This window comes from Indicator indicator, chromosome 16 (genome assembly GCF_027791375.1).
Source record: "Indicator indicator isolate 239-I01 chromosome 16, UM_Iind_1.1, whole genome shotgun sequence".
In the NCBI taxonomy this organism is placed as follows: Eukaryota; Metazoa; Chordata; class Aves; order Piciformes; family Indicatoridae; genus Indicator; species Indicator indicator.
In genome coordinates this window covers 2,343,700-2,366,982 of record NC_072025.1, presented here as the reverse complement: position 1 = coordinate 2,366,982, position 23,283 = coordinate 2,343,700, and the positions used below count along the sequence as shown (strand labels likewise).

The following is a 23,283-nucleotide window of genomic DNA, read 5'->3' as shown; positions in this document are numbered from 1 at the left end:
GCATATTTGTGCTGTTTAATATCTATGTCATTGACAAACAAGGGCATCAGAGAACATAGGGCTGCCAAGGTGAGTTAGAACATCTTCCCAGAGAGGAGCCCTGGGCTTTTTCATACCACATCTCCCCAGTGCTGTGCACCCCTTCCAGCCCAGGCTTTGCTGCAGGAAGAGGGGAGCTGTGTGCTGGGGAAGCTGGGAGGGGTTGTCGCTGCTCACAGAGACAGTGCAGGAATGAAAGCAGTGAAGCATGGTGTCAAGCTGTCATGTCACTTGTGCATGCTCTGAGCTTCCAGGGCCCAGTCCAGCCTGCACTGGGGCAGCCAGGCTAAGGGACCAGCATTTTGGGTTTGGTTTTTCCCCAGTTATTAATGGACAGGTCAAGTTGGGGATCTTCACAGGTCATTAGATGGCAACTAAACATTTCTATGTGTCTTTTCTGTTCCCTGTCCCATCTTTTCTCCCCACTCCTCCTCTCTCTGTCTCTCTTTTGCATCACACCATGGCCAGGAAATTATAAACTTCAACTGCAGGAAGCTGGTTGCCTCCATGCCCCTCTTTGCCAACGCAGATCCCAACTTTGTGACCTCCATGCTGACCAAGCTGCGGTTCGAGGTATTTCAGCCAGGGGATTACATCATCCGGGAGGGCACCATTGGCAAGAAGATGTACTTCATCCAGCATGGGGTGGTGAGTGTCCTCACCAAAGGCAACAAGGAGACCAAGCTGGCAGATGGCTCCTACTTTGGAGGTATGTGGTAGCCGATCACCCCCATGCAGCAATGCCCACCCGGATGGCTCAGATGTTCCCTAACTTCTCCTGGACACACAGGGGTGGCAGCACATGGAACTGATGATACTCCAAACAGCTCATAGAATCAGAGAATTGTCAGGCTTGGAAAGGACCTCAAGGATCATCTAGTTCCAACCCCCCTGCCATAGGCAGGGACACCTTCTACTAGACTTAGTTGCTCAAGGCCTCATTCAATGTGGCCTTAAATACCTCCAGGCCAGGGGCATCCACAACCTCCCTGGGCAGCCTGTTCCAGTGTCTCACCACCCTCATGGGGAAGAACTTCTTCCTAACATCCAGTCTGAATCTACCCATTTCTAGTTTTGCTCCATTCCCCCCAGTCCTATCACTACCTGACACCCTAAAAATCCCTCCCCAGATTTCTTATAGCCCCCTTCAGATACTGGAAGGCCACAAGAAGGTCTCATGGGAGCCTTCTCTTCTCCAGACTGAACAGCCCCAACTCTCTCAGTCTGTCCTCGTAGCAGAGGAGCTCCAGCCCTTCTCTGGACACGTTCCAGCACCTCCAGATCTTTCCTGTACTAGGGGCTCCAGAACTGGACACAGTACTCCAGGTGTGGTCTCAGCAGAGTGGAGCAGAGGGAGAGAATCACCTCCCTGATCTGCTGGCTATGCTTCTCTTGGTGCAGCTCCTCTTCCACCCTCCTTTTTTCTTCATCACACCTGTCTTACACCTTCCCACATAGTAAATGGTACAATGTGAGGCTTTTGGGCCTAGTGGGAGGCTAGCTAATAACAACAAAATGGAAGAGGAGGAACTTGGTTCTTGTGGGTTCATTTAATTTTTGCTCCAAGCAAAGTGACAGATCTGTGAAGCTGAGAACTGAAAGTGGAGTGTTCTCAATTCCCCAAGCCCATTTCAAGTGCTGCCTCATCCTGCTGTCTGGCATCTGTCATACAAGGTACTGTTTAAACACAGAGCATAAAACATAGTCCAGCATCTCCCCAGCCTGTGGCTCAGCAAAATGTCCTGCAGGTCAGCAGGCAGCAGCAGAGCTCTGGCATAGTGGAACTAGCATCAGCTCAGGAAAGACCATGAAGAGAAGATTTAGGGTATTGCTCTCATGAGTAACACAGGGACACCCCTTCTACCAGAGCCTGCAGAGACCTCACTGACAGCCCAGGACAGACAGTTCTCTGGTAGGTGCCTGTTTCAGTGCAAGCACCACAGTTAATGACCCACTGAGAGGGGACAGAATGAAAACAACCTTTACTTAAAGGCTCCCAACCACACATTTCCTACACTTCTTAAACTCTTAGCTCCTCTGGAACAACCTGCCTGCACCTCTGTGGAAGGAGGCCTACAAGAAGGCTGCAGAGAGACTGTTTGCAAAGGCCTGCAGTGGTAGGACAAGGGACAGAGGTTTGAAAATAGAGAAGATGAGATTTAGATTGGATGTGAGGAACAAGTTCTGCACCATGAGGGTGCTGGAACACTGCTACAGGTTGAGGCCCCATCCCTGGAGATATTCAAGGTCAGGCCTGACAGGGCTCTGGGCAACCTGATCTACTGGAGGATGTCCCTGCTGACTGCACAGGGCTCAGACTAGATGACCTTTGGAGGTCCCTTGCAACCCAAACAGTTCTATGATTCTATGATTTAATATATCTGTAGCAAGCTGAGTCAGCTTGCTGGGATTTGAAGTTGGAGTTGTCTCTGACAGGTAGGATTCCCCATGGCAGTTGGTGTGTTTTGGTACCACACACAGCTCCTCACACTCATGGCATGGGCTCAGATGCATCATTTCCTTAGGAAGGAGCCTAACAACACATTTAGAAGCTCATAGTGCTGCTCTACCAGTGCTCTGGGGTGGACCCAGCTTGAATCCTGAGAGTGGTGCTGCTGGTGGACTGACACCCAACAAAGCCCAGAGCAGAGTGCTGTCAGTCTTTAGCTCATGCTCTTTGGTCTTGAAGTGTCTGTCCTACCTGCCTAGACTCTGTGTGTAAGCAGTGGAAAAGCAGGGCTCAGGAGTGAGGTGGGGGTTGGTCTCCTCTCCCTAGTCTCAGGTGGTAGAATAAGAGCAAATGGCCTGAAACTGTGCCAGGGGAGGGTTAGGTTGGACATTAGGAAAAATTTCTTTGCTGCAGGAGTGTCAGGGATTGGAACAGGCTGCCCAGAGAGGTAGTGGAGTCACCATCCCTGGAGGTATTCAAGAAAGGTGTGGCCATGGCATTTGGGGCCATGGTTTAATGGCCATGGTGGTGCTGGGTTGATGCTTGGACTTGAGGATCTTAAGAGGTCTTTTCCAACCAAAACAATTCTAGGATTCTGTGATTCTCTCCTGAGTGTTCAAGGAGTAGCTGTGCCCACGTCAGGCATTCATAAGTAGAGCCAAAAGCTTTATGCTCTGTAACCAGCTGAGCAATCTCCTAGGAGGAAATGAGCGTAGTGTAAATACACCAAAGGTTAGTAGGTGCCACCAAGTTGAGTCCCTGACAGTGTGTAAGCTCGTGGCATATCTACAAAAAGCTCTGACAACTTTGAAAAGACAAATGTTCTGGGTATGGGGATCAAGATGACTGCCAGGCACCAGAGCCACAGATCAACACAAAGCCTTTGCTGCAAGTCTAGAGAGAGAATTAGCTTTGATGAGAACACAGCTTGACCTTCTGCTCCCAGTGCCCATGAGGAGCTGCAGAAAGACATCTCCTCTGGTCTGAATGCACAAATTATATTGTTGATAATCCACCCTAACACAACTTGCCTGGCTAATTAGATCAGCAGAATCCCTCAGGTGGAGTTGTGGGGAGCAGCTGCCACCACCAAGCCCCCTGGTGTCTCTTAATGCTGCTGCATGTGCAGAGTGCTGCCTGTTTGCAGTGGGAGTGAGGTAGAGACCAGCTAGAGAGCAAACTGGGTGGCAAGCAAGGCTGCCTGGGAGTGACAGTGCCAGGTCGTGTTTCACAGGGGAGATCACAGAACCTCAGCATGGTCAGGGTCGGAAGGGACCTCTGGAGATCACCCAGTCCGCCCCCCCTGCTAAAGCAGGGCACCCACAGCAGCTTGCCCAGGATGGCAATGTCCAGGTGGGTTTGGAATGTCTCCAGACAAGGAGAATCCAGAAGATGTGTGGGCAGCCTGCTTCCATGGTGTGTGTCTCCATGATCTCAGGTGGCTCTCTCATTTCAGAGATCTGCCTGCTGCCCCCTGGGGTGTGTGTCCCCATGATCTCAGGTGTGTGTCTCCATGATCTCAGGTGGCTCTCTCATTTCAGAGATCTGCCTGCTGCCCCCTGGGGTGTGTGTCCCCATGATCTCAGGTGTGTGTCCCCATGATCTCAGGTGGCTCTCTCATTTCAGAGATCTGCCTGCTGCCCCCTGGGATGTGTGTCCCCATGATCTCAGGTGTGTGTCCCCATGATCTCAGGTGGCTCTCTCATTTCAGAGATCTGCCTGCTGACCCGAGGGCGGCGCACGGCCAGCGTCAGAGCCGACACCTACTGCCGCCTCTACTCCCTCTCCGTGGACAACTTCAACGAGGTGCTGGAAGAGTATCCCATGATGAGGAGAGCTTTTGAAACTGTGGCTCTTGACAGGCTGGACAGAATTGGTAAGTAGAAGGTGCTGAGGTCTCCTTCCCTTTATCTGTTGCCCTGGCTCCCCATCTCCAGGCTTGGTTCCTAGTTCCTTTGCTGGAGCTGTGAGATTGCAGCCTGCCTCTCCTTGCCTGACTCCATTCACACTCAGTTGAATCCACATTCTGTCTCTCTCACACATACACATTTCTGCTGGCTCCTGCTTCCCTTCATTTCCAGGAGGTCTTTATGAAGAACCAAGATCTGTACCTGAGGCCATCAGGACCATGCTGGTGAATTGAGTGGGTTTGGAATTTTTGGTCTGTGTGACAAAACACTGACCCCTCACAGCCCAAAGTAAGCACAACCACATGCATCCAACCTGCTGGATCTGTGAAGGTGTGATGGCATTAAACTAAAAGAGGGAGATTTAGGCTAGATAGAAGGAACAAATTTTTTACAGTGAGGGTGGTGAAACACTGGCACATATGGCCCCATCCATGGAATCATTCCAGGTTGGCTCAGGCAGGGTTCTGAGCACCCTGTGATAGGACAAGGGGCAATGGATATAAACTACAGCACAGGAGGTTCCACCTCAGCATGAGGAGGAACTTCTTCACTGTGAGGGTCACAGAGCACTGGAACAGACTGCCCAGAGAGATTGTGGAGTCTCCTTCTCTGGAGACTTTCCAGCCCCATCTGGATGTGTTCCTGTGTGACCTGTGCTGGATTCTGTGGTCCTGCTCTGTCAGGGGGGTTGGACTTGATGATCTCCGGAGGTCCCTTCCAACCCCTAACATCTTGTGAGCTTGTGATCTAGATGAAGATGTCCATGCTGACTGCAGGGAGGTTGGACTGGATGACCTTCAAAGGTCCCTTCCAACCCAAACCATTCTATGATTCTGGATTCTCATTGTTATAGCTCATGGCAACCCATCCCAGGATGCTCTCTTGGCCTGTGGGACACATAACCTATGCTGCAAACATCCTTGTCCAGCTAGGGAAGACCAGGATAATAACATTCCTTGATCACAACCAGAGGCATTTAACACAGAGTGATTGACTTATGCAAGGTCATGCAAGAGTTCTTTGCAGAGCTGAGGATCCCAGTCTCTAACTTCTGTAGCTTCTTATTTTCCATCTCTGCAATCTCATTTTGCAGGATCAAAGAGGTCAGGGCAGGTCTGAGTACAATGCAGAAGGCAAGGAGGATAATGGGGTGAGTGGGGTAGGGAATAAGCTGGCATCCCAGCGAGGGGTGAAGTGCCTCCTGGGCTTTTCATGCCAGGAACATTGTATTCTGTGCATCTCATTACCTGCTGCAAATCAGGAAGGGTGACCCCTGAAGAAAAGGTTACGAGCTAAATATGTCGAGTTTGGCAGAGCCTGAGCTAATGAGGCCCTGCTGGAAGTGGCAGCAGTCCCATCCCTTGGGTTATTTAAATCAGACTGCAGGAACCACTAAGAAATGGTAATGCCAGGCACAACCAGGGCTGGGCCAGCTTGGCTTTATCTCAGATGCTTCAGCTCTAGACGCTGAGTGCGGCTCAGCCTCCCAGCCTGCTGCTCTCTGTGACTGTGTACACAGGGTGGGGTGTCCTGTGCTGCTCATCCTTTGTTCTGCCACTGCACACCTAACCAAAATGAATGGAAACCTCTGAACAGCAGAAAGAACCTCACATGCTTCTTCTCCTAGGACATATTCCCTCCCACAGACAGCTGCAAAATGTCAGCAGAAGGTCAGAAGGTGACACTGAGCAACTAAAATAACAGGCCCTTTGGTGCAGAGCTCTGCCATTGTCCTCCCACTGCCCTGTGCTTTTGTCATGCTACTGACCTGAGCCAGCAGCAGCCATGGTGCCATACAAAAGGCAGAGAGACCTTTAGAGTTGTACATTGAAAATCTTGGTGCTACCCTTGTTTGTCTGGCAATCAGGCTTGAGAGCTGCCTGTTGTCTCAACTTTGCTTCCTCCACTAGTGCAAAATGACATCTGCATGGTGCTTTACAACCCTCTTGTGCCCAATACTCTTTGGCTGGAACTTCCCAGAAGAGCCTAAGGGAGTTAGGGACACCCTACTGACATTTCCCATGGCAGTCCCTGTCTTCTATGCATAAGGCATTTCGTTCCCTCCCCCTGAGACATGCCCCACCCAGAAAGAGCAGGGGACTTCTCAGAAAGCCAAGATAACTGCATCTTGCTGAGACTCTCTCTGAAAGCTGAGGGGTTGTTCTAGAGGCCTGAAGCCAGGTATGAACAGAAGCAGGACCATGGTTTTGGTTCCTGTTTGATTCTGCTCAGGATCTGTGCACAAGGTGGAAGCTTCAAATTAGATTTTCACAAGTGTTTGCACTTGTAAAGCACAACCACTCCAGTGTTCATTGGAAGGAAGTACACTACAGGTCAGGAATGCTGGTGAGTCACAATTCCCTCATGCTTTCAGAAAGCCTCTTTCCAAGACAGGAGTGCATTCACTTACTCCCTTCTACTCAGCTGACAAGGTGTCCTTGGGCAGCCTGTGCCTCAGTGAGTACTTGAAATGATTCAGAGCTTCTGTCACTCTTCTGGCACCAGGATAAGAGCCATCCAGTGTTACACAGAATCACAGAATGATAGGGGTTGGAAAGGACCTCTGAAGGGCATTGAGTCCAACCCCCCCGCCAAGGCAGGTTCACCTAAAGAAGGTCACACAAGAACATGTCCAGGCAGGTTTTGAATGTCTCCAGAAATGGAGGCTCCACCTGTATTCCCCCTGTGCAGTGAAGAATCAAGAGACAGGGAGAAAAATCTCCATCCATCCAGGCACAGAGACTGTGGAGACGTTTAAAGACTTGCCTGCTCCATGGAGGATTTGGGAAGCATGGCCTAAACTTGTCTGGGTAGCAGGGAGACAGGATGGCAATGTAAGGCCTCATGCCTTGAAGCAACAGGAGCAGTACTGGTTGGCTGCAAGTGTGATGAGGCATTCACTTTGCAGAGCAAATGCAGTTTGGAAGCCTGTGGCTAGGCAGAAGGGATGTGTGCCCCCATCACTTCCTGCTGGATCCTGGGCAGTGGAGCAGCTTGAAGGGCACAGCCCTCTGGGGAGCTGTCAGCTGCACTGATCCCTCAGCAAAGAGCATGTCCCTGTATCCTTCCCTGTCAATGGGAATTGGTATTGGTGTCCTGCCTGGGCCAAGCACAGCCAGGGAAGAAGGTTCCCAGCTGTTCTGCACTTGCAGAGCTCTTTCAAGACTGTCAGGGCTTAGTCTCCCTGAATTGGCTAAGATTGGGATCCTACAAAGATCTGTGTCCCTGCTCCACTCTGCTCTCTGAGTAACTGCAGCCTTTGAGGAAACCCTGCAGAATATCACACACAGGCTGAGGGCCTGAAGATTAAGACTCAAGGAAATTAGGCTGATCACTGATTAGTGATCCTGTTACCACTGCTTAAATCTTCCTCCTTTTCTTGTCCTTGGCCAAAGCTACAGAACTGTTTCTAGCATTTGAGTGCTGCAATGATTGGATCCTTTCTCCAGTGAGTAGTTCTTGGGCTGACAAGCAGTTGTGACTTGTCCCACTTAGTGATGCATCGCTTACGTAAGTCACATCACTCTGCTCCTGACTGGCCTTAAACTTGCCTTGCAGTGAGCAGTGAAGCTTCAAATTAGATTTTCACAAGCATTTGCACTTGTAAAACACAACCGCTCCAGTGTCCATTGGAAGGAAATACAATACAGATTGTGAATGCTGGCAAGTCACAATTCCCTCATGCCTCTGGAAAATATTGGGGAGGAGACACACACACCACAATTATTTGCCATTGCTCACTGTGCTGTAATAAACACCATAAGTATCTGTAAGAAGGTCACTTACCATCCCTATTAAGGTCACTGCTGAGAGCTGAAAGCAAAATTAAAGCCAAAGGAAGTCATTTTTTCCCTTTTTTTTTTGGTCAGGAATTTTTCTCCACATAGTTTGAAGTTCCTGTATTTTGCATTCCAGTTGCATACATTTTGATACAAGCATCCCAGTTAAGCCAGGATTAAAAGTGCTTTGTGTTCCCTCCAGGCATTGCAGATGCTGAAAAACCAAAGAGCAGCTAGGACAGCACAACACCAGGCTCTAGCTATACTACATCAGTGCACTAGGACTGGCCATCCAAGTCTTGCATCTGGGGAAGGACAATGCCATGGAGCAGTAGAGGTTGGGGACTGACCTGTTGGAGAGCAGGATAAGGGAAAGGGACTCGGGGGTCCTGGTGGACCACAGGATGACCATGAGCCAGCAATGTGCCCTTGTCGCCATGAAGGACAATGACATCCTGAGGTGGATTAGAAGGGCTGTGGTTAGGTCAAGAGAGGTTCTCCTCCCCCTGTACTCTCACCTGGTGAGGCTGCATCTAGAATATTGTGTCCAGTTCCAGGCCCCTCAGTTCCAGAATGACCTCAGAGAACTGCTTGAAAGATCCAGTGCAGAGCCACAAAGCTGCTGCAGGCAGTGGAACATCTGCCTGTAAGGACAGGCTGAGGGAGCTGGGGCTTGGAGCTTGCAGCAGAGGAGCCTGAGGGCTGCCCTCATTGCTGGGGATAAAGATGTGCAGGGCAGTGTCAGGAGGATGGAGCCAGGCTCTGCTCAGGGATGGCCAAGGACAGCACAAGGGGCACTGGGGGCAAGCTGGAGCAGAGGAGGTGCCACAGGAACAGAAGGGAAAACTTTGTCAGTGTGAGGGTGCTGGAGGCCTGGAGCAGGCTGCCCAGAGAGGTTGTGGAGTCTCCTTCTCTGGAGACATTCAAAACCTGTCTGGATGTGTTTCCTGTGTGACCTGCCCTAGGTGACCCTGCTCTGGCAGGGAGAATGGACTCTATGATCTTTCAAGGTCCCTTCCACCCCCCACCAATTCTGTGACTGTGATTACAGTGGTAGAAGTCATGCAGACAAGCTACACAACCAGCTGCTCCCAAAGTTCTTGACTGGGCACCCTGTCTGCTCATGCTCACTCTCCTGCAATTGAAATCTTGTTGGGTTTGCAACCCTGCTTGTCCTGGATCATGACTAATTCTCTGGGATCTGCTGCCTCAGAGGAAGGGCTGGCCTGTGTCAGGTTAGGTGAACTGTGAATGAGAAGATCTGGGATCCTTGCCAAGCTCTGCCACAGCTTCCCTGTTCGTCCTTGTCATGCCTTTGCTCTGTGCCTCAGTTCCTCATCCCTTCTGCGGGAGAATAATGCTAACAAAGGTGGAGCTTGGTCTTCGAATGCCTCTGAGCTGCTCCCCTGTGGCATGTGCCATGCAAGATCCTATGGATAAATGACAGGGTCTGAACTGTGTATAAATAAAAGCATATGTGCTCAGCAAAAACATTGCACTGCATCCACACTGTAGTACCAGGTTTGTTTAGGCAGGTGAGCAATCCCCAAGAGCTGCAGGTGTGAGATGAGCCAGCAAGTTTGGTGGTAAGGACATCATGGAATTGTAGAAGGGTTGGGGTTGGAAGGGACCTTTGAAGGTCATCTAGTCCAACCCCCCTGAAGTCAGCATGGACATCTTCATCTAGATCACAGGATGTTAGGGGTTGGAAGGGACCTCCAGAGATAATTAGTCCAACCATCTGCCAGAGCAGGACCGTAAAATCCAGCACAGCTCACACAGCAATGCATCCAGATGGGGCTGAAAGTCTCCAGAGAAGGAGATTCCACAACCTCTCTGGGGAGCCTGTTCCAGTGCTCTGTGACCCTCACAGTGAAGAAGTTCCTTCTCATGTTGAGGGGGAGCCTCCTGCAGCTAGAGCAGATTGCTCAGAGCCCCAAACAACCTGACCTGGAATGGTTCCAGGGATGGGGCTTCCTACTACCTCTCTGGGCCAGGGCCTCACCACCTTTAGTGTCAGACAGTTTCTTCCTTCTCTCCAGTCTGAATCTCCCTTTTTTAGTTCAAACCATCACCCTTTGTTCTGTCAAAACAGGCCCTGCTAAAAGTCTGTCCCCACCTTTCTTGGAGGCTCCTTTCACAGAATCACAGAAACATTCAGGTTGGCAAAGAGCCTCAGGATCACCAAGTCCAACCCAGAACTCTACTTGACAAAGCTCACCCCTAAACCATAGCCCCAAGCAGCACATCCAAACCACCTTTAAATACATCCAGGGTTGGTGAAAGTACTTTAAGTACTGAAAGGCCACCAGAAGGTCTCTCTGGAGCTTTCTTTTCTCCACACTGATCTACTCCCACTCTTTCAGCCTGGCCTCACAGGAGAAGGGTTCCAGCCCTTGGATCATTGTTGTGGCCTCCTCTGGCCCCACTCCAGCAGGTTAATGGGATCCAGATAGATGTCTGTGTGCCTCTTCTCTGAGGCTAGTACTAGAGGCACAGGTGATGTAAGGCCAGCAGTTCCTGTGGCCCATGTGGAGTGTGTGTGCGCTTTGGAAGAAAGCTTTGTTTCAAAGTCACGCTGACCTCTGACCAGCCCTTTAAGGAGGTGGAATCTTCTTCTCCAAGTACTGAGCAGGTGAGTGTATCAGTGGCTGACAAGGTCCTCCTGTGTTAGGTCCTCTCTTGTCACCTGAATCACCCCCAAACATAACTGTTTATGAGGAATCCAAGTTCAAATACCACTCTGTGTATTCCTCAGACTTGAAATGCCTTCCCACCATCTCCAGCACTACCATGTGGAGATCTGAATCTGGCAGAGACAAAGAGGCACGTGGAGTATGATGTGGCTATCTCAAATGGCCTGGGTGAATCACAGCCCAGAGATACTATCAGACACAGATACTGCAGCAGGGATTGAATATTTGAATTGCCTGGATTTGGAAGTGAAGGTCCATACTCAGTGTATTTTCTCTTTAGCCTAAGGAAGGATAGCAGCAGCTCACCAGCCATGAGTGAATGCAAATTATTTTGGCTTAATTAAGGTGAACTGGCAACTCTGTTCACCTGAATATGCAATGCAGTTTCTCATGCAGTTCTAGGAGGAAAATAAAGCCTAAGACACCCCAGTAAAAGGGCCAATGGCAAGTGGTGATGAGATCTCAGGAGACCGGTCTTGAACTCTTGAAATCAGCTTGGTCACATCAGTTTATCCCAACCCATGTGTGCCTTGCATGGTACAAGTTCCCTGGGAAGTTTGGCTTCTAGGCAGCAGTCACTGATGGTACAAACAGGTGGTTGGGTAACTGGGAGATATTAAGCTGAAGTGAGAGACTTTATTGGAGCATCAGGAGGTACAGTCTATTTGTCCTTCATCTCCATGGGTCCCCCAAGTTACCAGCTCTGTCATTAGAGAGCCACATCCACATCTCTGTGCTACCTGCATCAAAATGGAGCACTCGTTCAGAGGGCACTTTGCCACCCCAAGACCTTTCAAAAGTGTTTCCAACCCCTCTTCAGTTAACATGAAATAAGATCTGCTCCCCGACCACACCTGGGGATTCAGGGGACTTGCCCTGCTTTGAAGGCAGTCCAGCAGCTATCTGCAACCAGCCCACTGCAAAACACACAACTGACAGGAAAAGAGTGACAGAACTTCCAGAGTCTTCCAGAATGTGTCCCTGTCACAGCTGTCAGCTCCAGCAAGACACTGAGGATTGAGTCCAGGAGTTTTGGCACTTCTGCCACTTGAGGAGAAGGCAGCTCTTTGTCTTCAGTCTGCCCCAGCCAGGACACCATGTTTCAGGCAGTACAAGGCATGACAGGCACTCAGAATTATCCACTTCTCAGCCCCATTCATGGACATTCACAGAGGGTTTGCTCTAGAGGGCTGGAGATGTTCAGTTTTTCTTCTGCAAAGCTCTGCATGATGGATATCAGTGTGAAGAGGTGGAGGAAGGAGCTCAGTTTGGTTTAATTTTGTTTGACTGTCATGAGATTCCTCAGATACATTCAATGTGGTCTCCTGGTGTGCATTAAGAGTGTGTTAAGGGAGGTTCTTCTCCTTTGCTCTGCCCTAGTAAAGCCACAGCTGCAGGTCCTCTCTACTCTGCCCTAGTGAAGCCACAACTAGAGTTCTGGGGTCCCCAGTTCAAGAGAGACAGGGAACTACTGGAGAGGGTCCAGTGAAGGACCACAAAGCTGCTGAGGGGCCTGGAGCAGCTCTGTGAGGAGCAAAGGCTGAGAGCCCTGGGGCTGAGAGCCTGGAGAAGAGCAGCCCCAGAGGGGAGCTGAGCAGTGCTCAGCAAGAGCTGAAGGGTAGGGGGCAAAAGGCTGGGGCCAGACTCTGCTCAGTTGTGCACAGCGACAGGACAAGGGACAATCCAGGAGGTTCCATCTGAAGAGGAACCTCCCTGGGCAACCTGTTCCAGTGTCTCACTACCCTCACTGGAAAGAATTTCTTCCTAGTATCCAGTCTAAGTCTGCCCTCTTCCAGCTTCAGTCTGTTCCCTCTCATCACTGCAAGCCCTTGTAAAAAGTCCCTTCCCAGCTTTCTTGTAGGCCTCATTCAGGTACTGGAAGGCTGTTCTAAGCTCTGCCTTGAGCCTTCTCCGGGTTGAAAGGCCCAACTCTCTCAGCCTTCTCCCATAGGGGAGGTTCTCCAGCCCTCTGATCATCTTCATGGCCTCTTCTGGACCTGCTCCAGCAGTCCAAGTTACCACCAGAGCTGAAAGGATCCAGCCTGAGCAGAACTGAACCTGCCATGTGGAGAGGGGGTGCTGCCTTCTACATAAGAGCAAAGAAATGGCAGCTAGCATGGAGCAGTTCTTGTAGAGCTGCACATCCCCTTTGTGATGCATTTACATAGCCTGGCTCTGAGGAAACTCAATCTGAATTTATTTCTGGAGCAGATTTGTTGAGAGCACCAAACTCCTCTGTGGATGCTCAGAGAGCTGATCCAGCTGGGCTTTGCTTTGCTGCCAAGAGCTGCTTCAGCTCTGAGCAGAACCTTCCCATGCCAGTGAACACAGCTGGGTGTGGGTTAACCCACATCTGAGAGAGTCAGGATTAGAGCACTTTTCTTGTTATTAAATCTCCATGCCAGCTAATTTCCCTGTGTGCACAGACTGCTAAAGACAGTGGCAAGAGCTGGTGCAGTGAGGCCTTCCAACCAGTATTACCTCAGTGCAGAAGAGCTCCCCAGGATGTAGAAGCAGCTGTGGCAACCTGCCAGTTACTGAGTACACCCAGGGTTTCTTTGCCTGCAGTTACCAGTTGCTGTGTTGCCCCTCTGGGGACAGCAGCAGCAAGCTGAGACCATCTCAGGACACAAGTAACCCACAGGTAAGGGGGGGCAAAGGCCACCTTGTGCTGGGAGCCCTTTCCCTGCAGGTCATGAGCCAAGCAGGGTATTTAGTAACCCAGTCATATGAAGAAGAAGTAGTGAAGACCTGAAAGAAGGAACCATGTGGCAGAGAGCAGCCACTTTGACAGCAGGCCAGGGCATAAGGCATCCTAATAAAGTGAGATTATTTCAAACACATGCAAATTCAGAAAGCAGTTTAGTGACCTGAATTCTTAAACTGCAGCCAGTGGGCTTAGGCAGAGCTGAAAAGGGAAATGAACAGAAAGTCACAGCTAATTTCCCCTGGGCCTGTGCAGACTTTTAACAACAGAAGGCTAATTTTGATTATTTGATAGAAGAATTATTGTTGAATGCCAGCTCCTTTTATGAAATCACATGAGGCTTTCTCCTCCTTCTTTTGTGTGCTATCTCCAGTTGAGGAAAATCTGACTTTGCAGTTCTTTATTAAGGGAGCAACATCTATTTGCTTAGTTTCCATAATTTTACATACCCCACTCCACTTCAAAGCAGCAGCAGCAGCTTTGCTATGAGCATCTTCAAGGCTCTAAATAGCTTCCTTTTTTCCCTCCTGTCTTTAGTCTGTTGTTGCATGAGGAAAAGAAGGAGTTTTTAAAACCCACAGCACTCCATTGATGTTGGTTTGGGTTTATTTTTTTGTCTGACTGGGGCGGGGGGACGCAGAAATCATTGTGTTAGGAGCTGTACAAAGAGAACAAAAGAAGCAGTTGTGATGTGGAAACTTTTTAGTCTTGAGAATCACAGAATCATTTCAGTTGGAAGAGTACTTTAAGGTCATGGAGTCCAACCTTCAAACCATGTCCCAAAGTGCCATGGCCACACCTTTCTTGAACACCTCCAGGGCTGATGACTCCATCACCTCCCTGGGCAACCTGTTCCAATGCCATTAACTGACTGTGCTCCTGTAGCTCCAGAAGTTGAACAGTCCTTCAGTCCTGTTGAGGAGCAGATCCAGCCCAAGGGGCTGCTTGGAAGCTACCCAGTCCTCCCTTCAGCAGGTTGTCACATACTTGTTGCCCTCCAGAAACCCAAGGCAGCTTCTCTGTCCTCTGCAGAAAGGTAAGGGACCTTGAGTGACCTCAGAGTGAGCAAGAGTGGAGAGTTGGTGCATGAGGTGGTTGCAGTGGCTCCTGTACTGGATTTATTGTAGTGGTCAGTTTTGAGACTCAGCTTGACAGGGTGCTGGGTCAAGCTCATTTCAACTCCACTCTCACCTAGAATGGTTGGATCAGATGATCCTTGGGGTCCCTTCCAAGCTGGCATTCTATGAGACTATGATACAGTACTTTTGGGTTTAGGAGAGATGCCTGGGGGGGGTTGTTGATCTTAGTACTTTAGACTCTGCTCAGCACTTGAATTTCTGTGGGATAAGCACCAGAGAAGCCTTTGTGCTTCCATGAGTGTATTGAAGGGGAAAGAAGAGTCCCTTTTCCTCTCTCCTAATGAAGCTTCTCACTGGCTTAGCAAGAACACAGGACTCTGCTGTGGGTCACTGAGCATAGCTGTGAGCTGCAGAACATCATTTCAGCAAGGGTTACACAGAGCCAAACTAATCAGCCTCCCAGCCCTCTGATGGCTGCCTTCTCTGCTCTCCTTTCCAGGCAGGTGCAGGTGCTGTGACAGTTAATCCAAAGCAGCAAAAATGGATTTGCAACTGAAGCCAATTCATAAATGAGGTGATGAGGAGAAATTATCTCAGAACCACTGGCCCAAGCAAACTTGCTCTTACTGTTGGCTTCTGTTTCATGCAGGGCTTTAGTCAGACCCACCAGGAAAAGGTTTTAGTCCCACCAGGGCTCTGCTCTGTGCTTGCTCTTGTCTGGTCAAAAGGAGGATTTTCTCCAGAAGCAACTAATAAGACTTCTGTTGGTGTGTGGAAACATCAGGGAAATTATGCAATTAATTAGAATTGGGGAATCAATTCATTTTGCAGTTTGCTAACCAATTTACAGCCCTGAAAAATGCTCTTGAAAAAATCCTCTCCCCTTCAATAACTGAAAGAGTTTTTTTTCCCAGTGATTTCTGTAAGTGTTCTGGAGCAGAAATCAGGAGATTTCCTTGGCAAAAAGAAAGATGTGCTCTACTGAAACGGTTGATAGATACCAGCTGGGCTCAGGAAAACAGTCAAGTGTGATGTGATTTCAAAGGGAAGCTGAAATGTTCTGCTTTAAAAACTAAGAAAGGAAGAAAAAAAAATAAAAGTCATAATCAAAAAAAAATAATTAAAAAGTCATAATCCTTGCAAGATTCTTGCTTTTTGCTGGAACTGTTTTATTGACTCGAGACAAATGTAAGAGGCTTTGATCAAACCATTTTCCAGGGGAAAAAAAAAAAAGTATGGATGTTTGGGAAGTGTTAGCATATTCTCCCTTTAGTGCTCTGCCAAGGAAACCAGAGCCTGCTCAGCCTCTCTCTGTGTTTTCAAGAGCTCTGGTTATGAAAACATCCGGCCCCTGGGCTCAGCCCTGCAGCTCTTGATTAACATCCCTATGGCTTCTCATTTGAATCGAGGGCAGCGCTGGCAATTGCAGCCTATTCAAGCACAGAGAAGCAAATCAGAAGCCAAAGACAGGTGAGATGGAATTAAAAAGAGGGAGATGAGCTGTAATGATGGAGGCACAGAGCAGTTGCTGGTCTGGAGCTTTTTGGAAAGCTGCACCAGCAACATCTGCTCTTTCTCCCTCTTCTACCCCTCAGCCTGGTTTTGCCACAGTCTGTCATCAAGAAAGCAAATGTGGGAAGGCAGCTTTTTTTCTGCCTGTCTGCTTTGGACTCAGCAGGCCACCTCCCATCCACATCCTGACCTTGCAGATAGATACAGACTCCCCATGCTGGGATTTGTACCTTCCACTTCAGAAAGAGAATGATTACAAACCTGCAGCCTGAATCCCTCTTTAACTCAAGTGTGCAGGCCAGATTGTCTCTTACCTGTCAGTTTTATTTAGACAGGTTGTCCCTTCTCTGCAGTCAGGGCAGTTTAGCATTTGTGTTTCTGTTTAAGCAGCTCTCTGTGATCTAATTTGTGAGCCTAGGAGATGCTGGGTGGAAAGTACTCTGTGTGTGTGTGTTTGTGTGTGTACAGCAGGACCCTCTGCACCATCCACTCAATTCCACTCTATGTTCACTGCAACAATGCTCTGAAGTTTAAAAGTGACACTCATGCTCTCTCTGGTGTGCCTGGCTGCAGGGACAACCAGGATCTGTCTGTTCCAGCCCAGTGTCCAATGAAGCAGACATCACAGACCTGTCCTCCACATGCACTGCCAGTGCAGATGAGCTCTCCAGCCCCTCTAATGACACTAGCAGCTCAGATCATTGTTTTCCTTCACTCCTGAGTCCTTCCAGGGCTGGTGTCTTTCTTTGATGGAGAGTTCATATACCTTACAGCTGTTTTTTGGAGGGACTGATTAGCAGGAGGTAAACCAAACACACATGCATTAAGCATCCCTTACCATGGCAGGCATGTCCCAGACACACCAGCTGCAGATCCAGAGTCAAGCCCCTCTCAGCACTGTAGTGGTTTGGGTTTCTGGTGCAGCTCATCCTGCTGCAAACTGTGAGCTCTGCCTGCTCTGAACGATTGCAGAGCCCTGCTGCAGAGCCCTCAGCTCCTGGAGCCACACCTCCCCCTTTCCCCAGAGAGAAACACTTCACTTTAAGAGGTACAGTAAAGGACAAACACTCAGGATGTTCTTCCACTGCTTGACTACAGTTATAGCTAAATCACTACTTGTTTTTTTTATGGACTTATCTAAAATCACAGTATCTCATGGGTCCTTCTGGGACTGCAGGGAATGGTTCTTAGCACCTTCCTTCCTCTGCCGAGTTCCCTATAAGTCAGGATCAAATCATCTCTTCTCCAAGAGGAGCTGACTATCCTGTGCTTATTCCCTCATCCTTCTGGAGATTTTCAGGACCTTTTCATGCACTTCGGTCACAACAACCCCATGCAACACCCCAGGCTTGGGGAAGAGTGGCTAGAAGGTGCCAGGCAGAAAATGACCTGGAGATGTTGATCAGCACCCGACTGTACCTGAGCCAGCAGTGTGCCCAGGTGGTCAAGAAGGCCACCAGCATCCTGGCATGGACCACTGGGGAAGTGATCATGCCTTTGTACTTGGCACTGCTGAGGCCACACCTTGAGTCCTGGGTTCAGTTTAGGGCCTTTCACTCCAAGAAGGCCATTGAGGGGCTGGAGCAGGTCCAAAGAAGGGCATTGAAGCTGGTGAAGGAGCTGTAGAACAGGGCTGGTGAGGAGCAGCTGAGGGAACTGAGGTTGTTTTCAGTCTGGAAGAGGCTGAGAGGAAACCTTCTGTCTCTCTACAACTCCCTTGAAAGGAGGTTGGAGCCAGGTGGGTGTTGGTCTTCTCCCAGTTAACTGGTGATAAAATGGGAGGAAACAGCCTCAAGTTCCACCAGGGAAGGTTTAAGTTGGACGTCAGAAGAAATTTCTTCCCCAAAAGGGTTCTCAAACGCTGGACTAGGCTGCCCACGGAGGTGGTTGAATCCCCTTCCCTGGAGGTGTTTAAAAGAGGCAGAGATGTGATGTGATCCTCTGGGATCACACTGGGAACTACTACCCAACATAGCAGTCCACTGTTAGCCACTTCTTGGAACCCATCAGGTCGACCAGTTTAAACCAGAGTCCAGTATGGGACAAATTAAACATCATACCATGGTCTTAGACAATATCCACAGCTGACTCAGCCTGAAAGTTTGATTTGATGGAAGCGTGAAGACAGCTTTAGGAAGAAGCTCTTTACAGAGTGGTGAAACACTGAAACGGGTTGCCCAGGGACATTGTGGATGTCCCCTCCCTGGAGGTGTCCAAGGCCAGGTTGGATGGGGCCTTGAGCTAGTGGGGCTAGTGGGAGATGGCCCTGAGCATGGCAGGGAGCTTGGAATTGGATGATCTTTGAGGTCCCTTCCACCCTAAAGCATTCTGTCATTCTCTGATTCTGTGATTTTAGTCCAACCCCCTGCTAGAGCAGCTTCAAACAGCTTCAGTAAAGTGCAAAGGAAGCCCATAGGCAGGTGCCACCATCAATGCCAACTGGCTTGTGCTGGCAAGAGAAGGGACATTTGCCAAGGCAGGAGCAGGGATCTAATCCACACCAATTCTGTAGGAGAACCATTCCAGTCAGCACGTCCCAGCTCCTGGTAGAGCAGGGCTGGCACAGTCACCCAGCCCATGCTGTTCTGAGAGCAGAGATCTGAAAGGTGTTATGCAGGCAGGCATTTCTGCACTGCTGGCAGCATCTCACCCCCCTGCCCTGAGTGGTTCTGTCCTTCAGGCCAGGTGAGGGCAGTGCCAGGTGCACTCGGACCAGACAAACTCATCAGGCAACGTTTTCCAGCCCACTGGAAAGGCAAAGAGCTGAGCTCATCTTTTGCTGCAGGCTGGGAAGTCCAGCTGGACCAGGACCTTTGCTGGCCTGGAGCTCCCTTAAAGATGGGGCTAGAAGGACATGGCCAAGCAAGATGGTAGCAGTAGCATCTGAGGTCTCCTAGTTAGGGCACCTGAGTTTTTGCAGTGCCTAAAGTCCTTATTCATAGAGAATTTTCCTTTCAACTAAACCCACACATAGTCATGGAATGGTTTGAGTTGGACGGGACCTTAAGGATCACCCAGTTCCAACCCACCCGTGCCCTGGACAGGGACACTCTCCACCAGCCCAGGTTGCTCAAGACCTCATCCAGCTTGGCCTTGATCACCTCCAGGCAGGGGACATCCACAACCTCCCTGGGCAACCTGTTCCAGTGTCTCCCCACCCTTACTGGAAAGAATTTCTTCCTAATCTCCAGTCTCAATCTCCCCTCTTCCAGCTCAAAACCATTCCCTCACATCCTCCAAGTCCTTGAAAAACTCCCTCCCCAACTCTCCTGGAACCCCCTTCAGGTACTGGAAGGCTCCTCTAAGGTCTCCCTGGAGCCTTCTCTTCTCCAGACTGAACAGCCCTAACTCTCTCAGCCTTTCCCTATAGGGTTCTCCAGCCCTCTGATCCTCTTCATGACCCTCCTCTGGACCCACTCCAACAGTTTGATGTCCTTCTTGTTTTGGGGGCACCAGAACTGGACATGGTACTCCAGGTGGGGTCTCATGAAAGCAGAGCAGGGGGTGGAACCACCTCCCATGTCCTGCTGGTCACACTTCTTGTGATTTAGTGTAGGGCATGGTTGGCCTTCTTGACTACATATTTGCCTCCAGAGTGAAGAGGTTACATGAGACAGCTGTGGAAGAGGAGTAGCTGAAGACTCGGCAGACTCCTTTTGACTTATAATTTTGAGGTTTTCCTTTGAAAACACACACAAAAAGAATGCAAGCCTTTGGATTTATTCTCTGTTTCTAACACAAGTTTAGATTCTGAGGTGCAAAATGGGAATGTTCCAGGTCCACAAGCTCTGCCACACTTACCAAAAGCAGCCTGACTGCCTAGCTAAGAAGTTGTGTCCTGCCAGGCACATTTTAATGGGGTCTTTGAGTCTGTTGCTCACAGCACAAAAGCAGAAGATGTGATGTTTGTCATCTCGTTGCTAGAGCAGAAAGACTGTACCCAGAGCCCCTAATGACAGTGGAGGGAAAACAGAGCCAGCAGTTCGAGGGAAGTCTGGCAGGAAGCTTGGAGGAAGCCTCCCATGCTTTGACATCTCAGAGTGACTCTTTCTTCCTTCCTTCACTTTCTCTACAGGCAAGAAGAATTCCATTCTGCTGCACAAAGTCCAGCATGACCTCAATTCGGGTGTTTTCAACTACCAGGAGAATGAGATCATCCAGCAGATCGTGCAGCACGACCGAGAGATGGCACACTGCGCCCACAACGTCCAGGCTGCCGCCGCTGCCGCTGCTGCCGCTGCCTCCACACCCACCCCTGTCATCTGGACTCCGCTCATCCAGGCACCCCTGCAAGCTGCAGCAGCCACCACTTCTGTTGCTATAGCTCTGACCCACCACCCACGCCTCCCCACAGCCATCTTCCGCCCTCCAGTGTCCGTCTTGGGGTCCCTGGGGCAGCAATCCAACCAGACTCCCAGACCGGTGAAGAGGCTTCAGTCCCTGATCCCATCCACTGGCCCTTCTGCCGTCAGCTCGCCCTCCAGTACTCCCTCCCAGCTGCATACACCAGGAGCAGAAACCCCTTCATCCTCTTCCTTCCACATCCAGCAGCTCGCAGGATTCTCAGCTGCTGCTGGCTTAGGCCAGTTCCAGGTGGGATCCCCTCCAGGTGGCTCAAGCCAGCCAGGTTTGAGCAGCACATCCTCGGTGGGGCTGAGCCAGTTCCAACAAGCATCTTCTGGATCACCCTTAGGTACAGCTCAGCCCATGCAGCAGCAGCAGCAGCAGCAGCAGCAGCAGCAGCAGCAGCAGCAGCAGCAGCAGCAGCAGCAGCAACAGCAGCAGCAGCAGCCAACCCTTTCCAGCAGTGGATTTGGGCACTTCCAGCAAGCCACAACTAGTTCCCCATCAACCTCACTCACCCAGCTCTCATCAAACTCCCCCCCGAGTCTCCTCAACCAGTTCCAGCCTACTGCAAGACAACTGCAGGGAGGACAGTTACAGCAGCTCTCGGGCAGTGGGACCTTGGGGGGAATGAATCACTTCCAACCCCCTCCTTCTTCCAACTCTCCATCCTCCAGCCTAAGCCAGCTGGCACAGGCTTCTGGTGGGCCATCCTCAGGCCTGTGCCAAACACATCCAAGTGCATTAGGATCTTTAACTGGAACGATAGCCCAGCTCCACCAAGAGCGGCCACCCTTTGCCTCCGTGTCTCCGCTGCAGCAGTCTGGCATCGCTTCTCCCTGTTATACCCCTTCTGGCCTTAGTCCTCCCAGTCAGAGCCCAGTGGCAACAAGAACTTTTCAATGTGGCCCTTCTGGGGCCTCAGGCTCTCATGGCTCTCTGCTCCTGCCTCAGACAGCCAGCCCACCTCCGCAGCTCCTGCAGTCCAAGAGCACGCCGCCCGTGCCGCCGGGACGCCTGCACCAGGACATCAAGTTGATTTCTGCTTCCCAGCCATCTTTGCCCCAAGAGCTGGCTCAGACGCTGAGCCAGAGTTCTCCTCATTCCTCTAGAGAATCTGTTTCCAGCTTCTCTCCTTTCCCTGCTGGAGGGACTGGACTTCTTGGGAAGCCTTGTAGCTCAATTCCTGGGCGCGTGACTTTACCACGTCAGATGTCCTCAGGTTCTTTACCACACCCGCTGGTGTTCGGGGCCGGCGCCACCGGCGCCACGTCGCTGACTGCTGGTGGGCGGAAAGAATCCCTAGTGCTCACGGGGGATCTGGAACCTGTCAGATCCAAACTGCCCTCCAATTTGTGAGGACTCCTTCTGAGAGCTGGTTCTGTCAGCCCTGCAGTTCAGTTCCTGATTAGACTTTCATGAACCACGTTTTCCTTTTCTTCCCCTCCACAGCCCCCTTCCTCCCCCCGCCCCCAATCCCCTTTCTTTTTTTTTCTTCTCCATTTCTTTGGTTTAGGTTTCACCACGATTAGAAACAAACAAACAAACAAACAAAAAAAAAAAACCACAAGGAAAAACAACAACAAAAAGAACAACAGAAAAAAAAAGAAAAAAAAAAGAAAAAAAAAAGAAAAGAAGCTAACCAGGTATTCTTAGAGCTATAGATTTTTGGTCACTTGATTTTATAGAAATATTTTAATACATGGAACAAAAGGAGATGAGCAAATTTAATCCAACGAGGTAATGCACAGGCGAGGCTTGTGCCTGAGCTGGAACATGTGAATGAGCAGCCATAGAAGCCACCAAAAAAAAAAAACAAACCCAAAAAGGTTTTCCTGTTGAGACAAAGATCTGAGGTTGACTGTGGGCCATAAAAGGGAACATCAGGTCAGGCCTGCTGCTGGTGTTTTTAGAACAGCTCTGCTTGGCCTCAGCTTTGCACCAGCTGTGAACCTGGCCCACAGCGCCTAGGTGTGGGGGCGCTTGGATGGCTCACTGCACGCAGCAGAAAGTTCCACTTCCTTCCCAGGTTTTCTCCTGTGATCTGCAGGTTGCAGAGGAAGCAAGAAGAGGGAGAGGGGTGAGTTTCATTGCTGCAGTCCCCTCTAGGCATTTCAGAAGGGCTGAGGTCTTGTTTGGACTCCACCTGAAGAACGTAAAGGTGACCAGGAGATGGACAGGCCTGACTTCAGATGCTTGTCTCTTTCTTACTCCAGTGATGCTCTGGTGGGAACAAGAAGCAATCCCTTGTAAGCCTCGAGTAGGGCACTTATATCCCCTCTGTATTTTTATAGGTGTCGTGGATGGGGGTGGTAGGAGGAGTTGTGTCTCTCTGCCAGCACTCCAGGCAGCTGGCCTCAGCCAGCAGAACCTCAAGCTTCTATCTCTCCATGGTTTGGAAAGTGTGTGAGCTGCCTTCCAGGCTGGGGTGTGCAAAGCAAGGAGAGGGATGAAGAAAAGAGGCAGCACTTTAACCTTCCCTCTTTCATTTTATTGTCTCAGTGTCCATGGGTTGACTGCTTTGAAGAGAAATGGGTAGAAAAAGATCAAAAGGTGGGGTGCAGCACCCTAGCCCTCTTCCTCCTCAGCCCAGGGGAGTTTGAGCTTTCAGGCACCCAGGGTAAATAGTGGTGCCCAGCCAAGAATCCTCCAGATTTGCAACCTTGTTTATACCATTCCACCAGATTAGACCATAAATTTGGCCAGCCATGGTCCATGCTCCTCCTCTGATGGGGGAATTGAAATAGTTTGCTTGATTTCACCAGCAA

General features: G+C 50.1%; 1 protein-coding gene across 1 annotated transcript in view; it reads left to right on the top strand.

Moving 5' to 3' along the window:
- HCN4 (hyperpolarization activated cyclic nucleotide gated potassium channel 4) overlaps nucleotides 1-21,874 on the top strand; it is a 130,401-nt gene extending 108,527 nt beyond the window's left edge. The window contains exons 6-8 of the mRNA XM_054388008.1: nucleotides 508-748; nucleotides 4,200-4,364; nucleotides 20,247-21,874. Coding sequence (XP_054243983.1) covers nucleotides 508-748; nucleotides 4,200-4,364; nucleotides 20,247-21,874 — 2,034 coding nt within the window. The remainder of the gene's footprint in view (nucleotides 1-507; nucleotides 749-4,199; nucleotides 4,365-20,246) is intronic.
- Nucleotides 21,875-23,283: the final 1,409 nt, after the last annotated feature.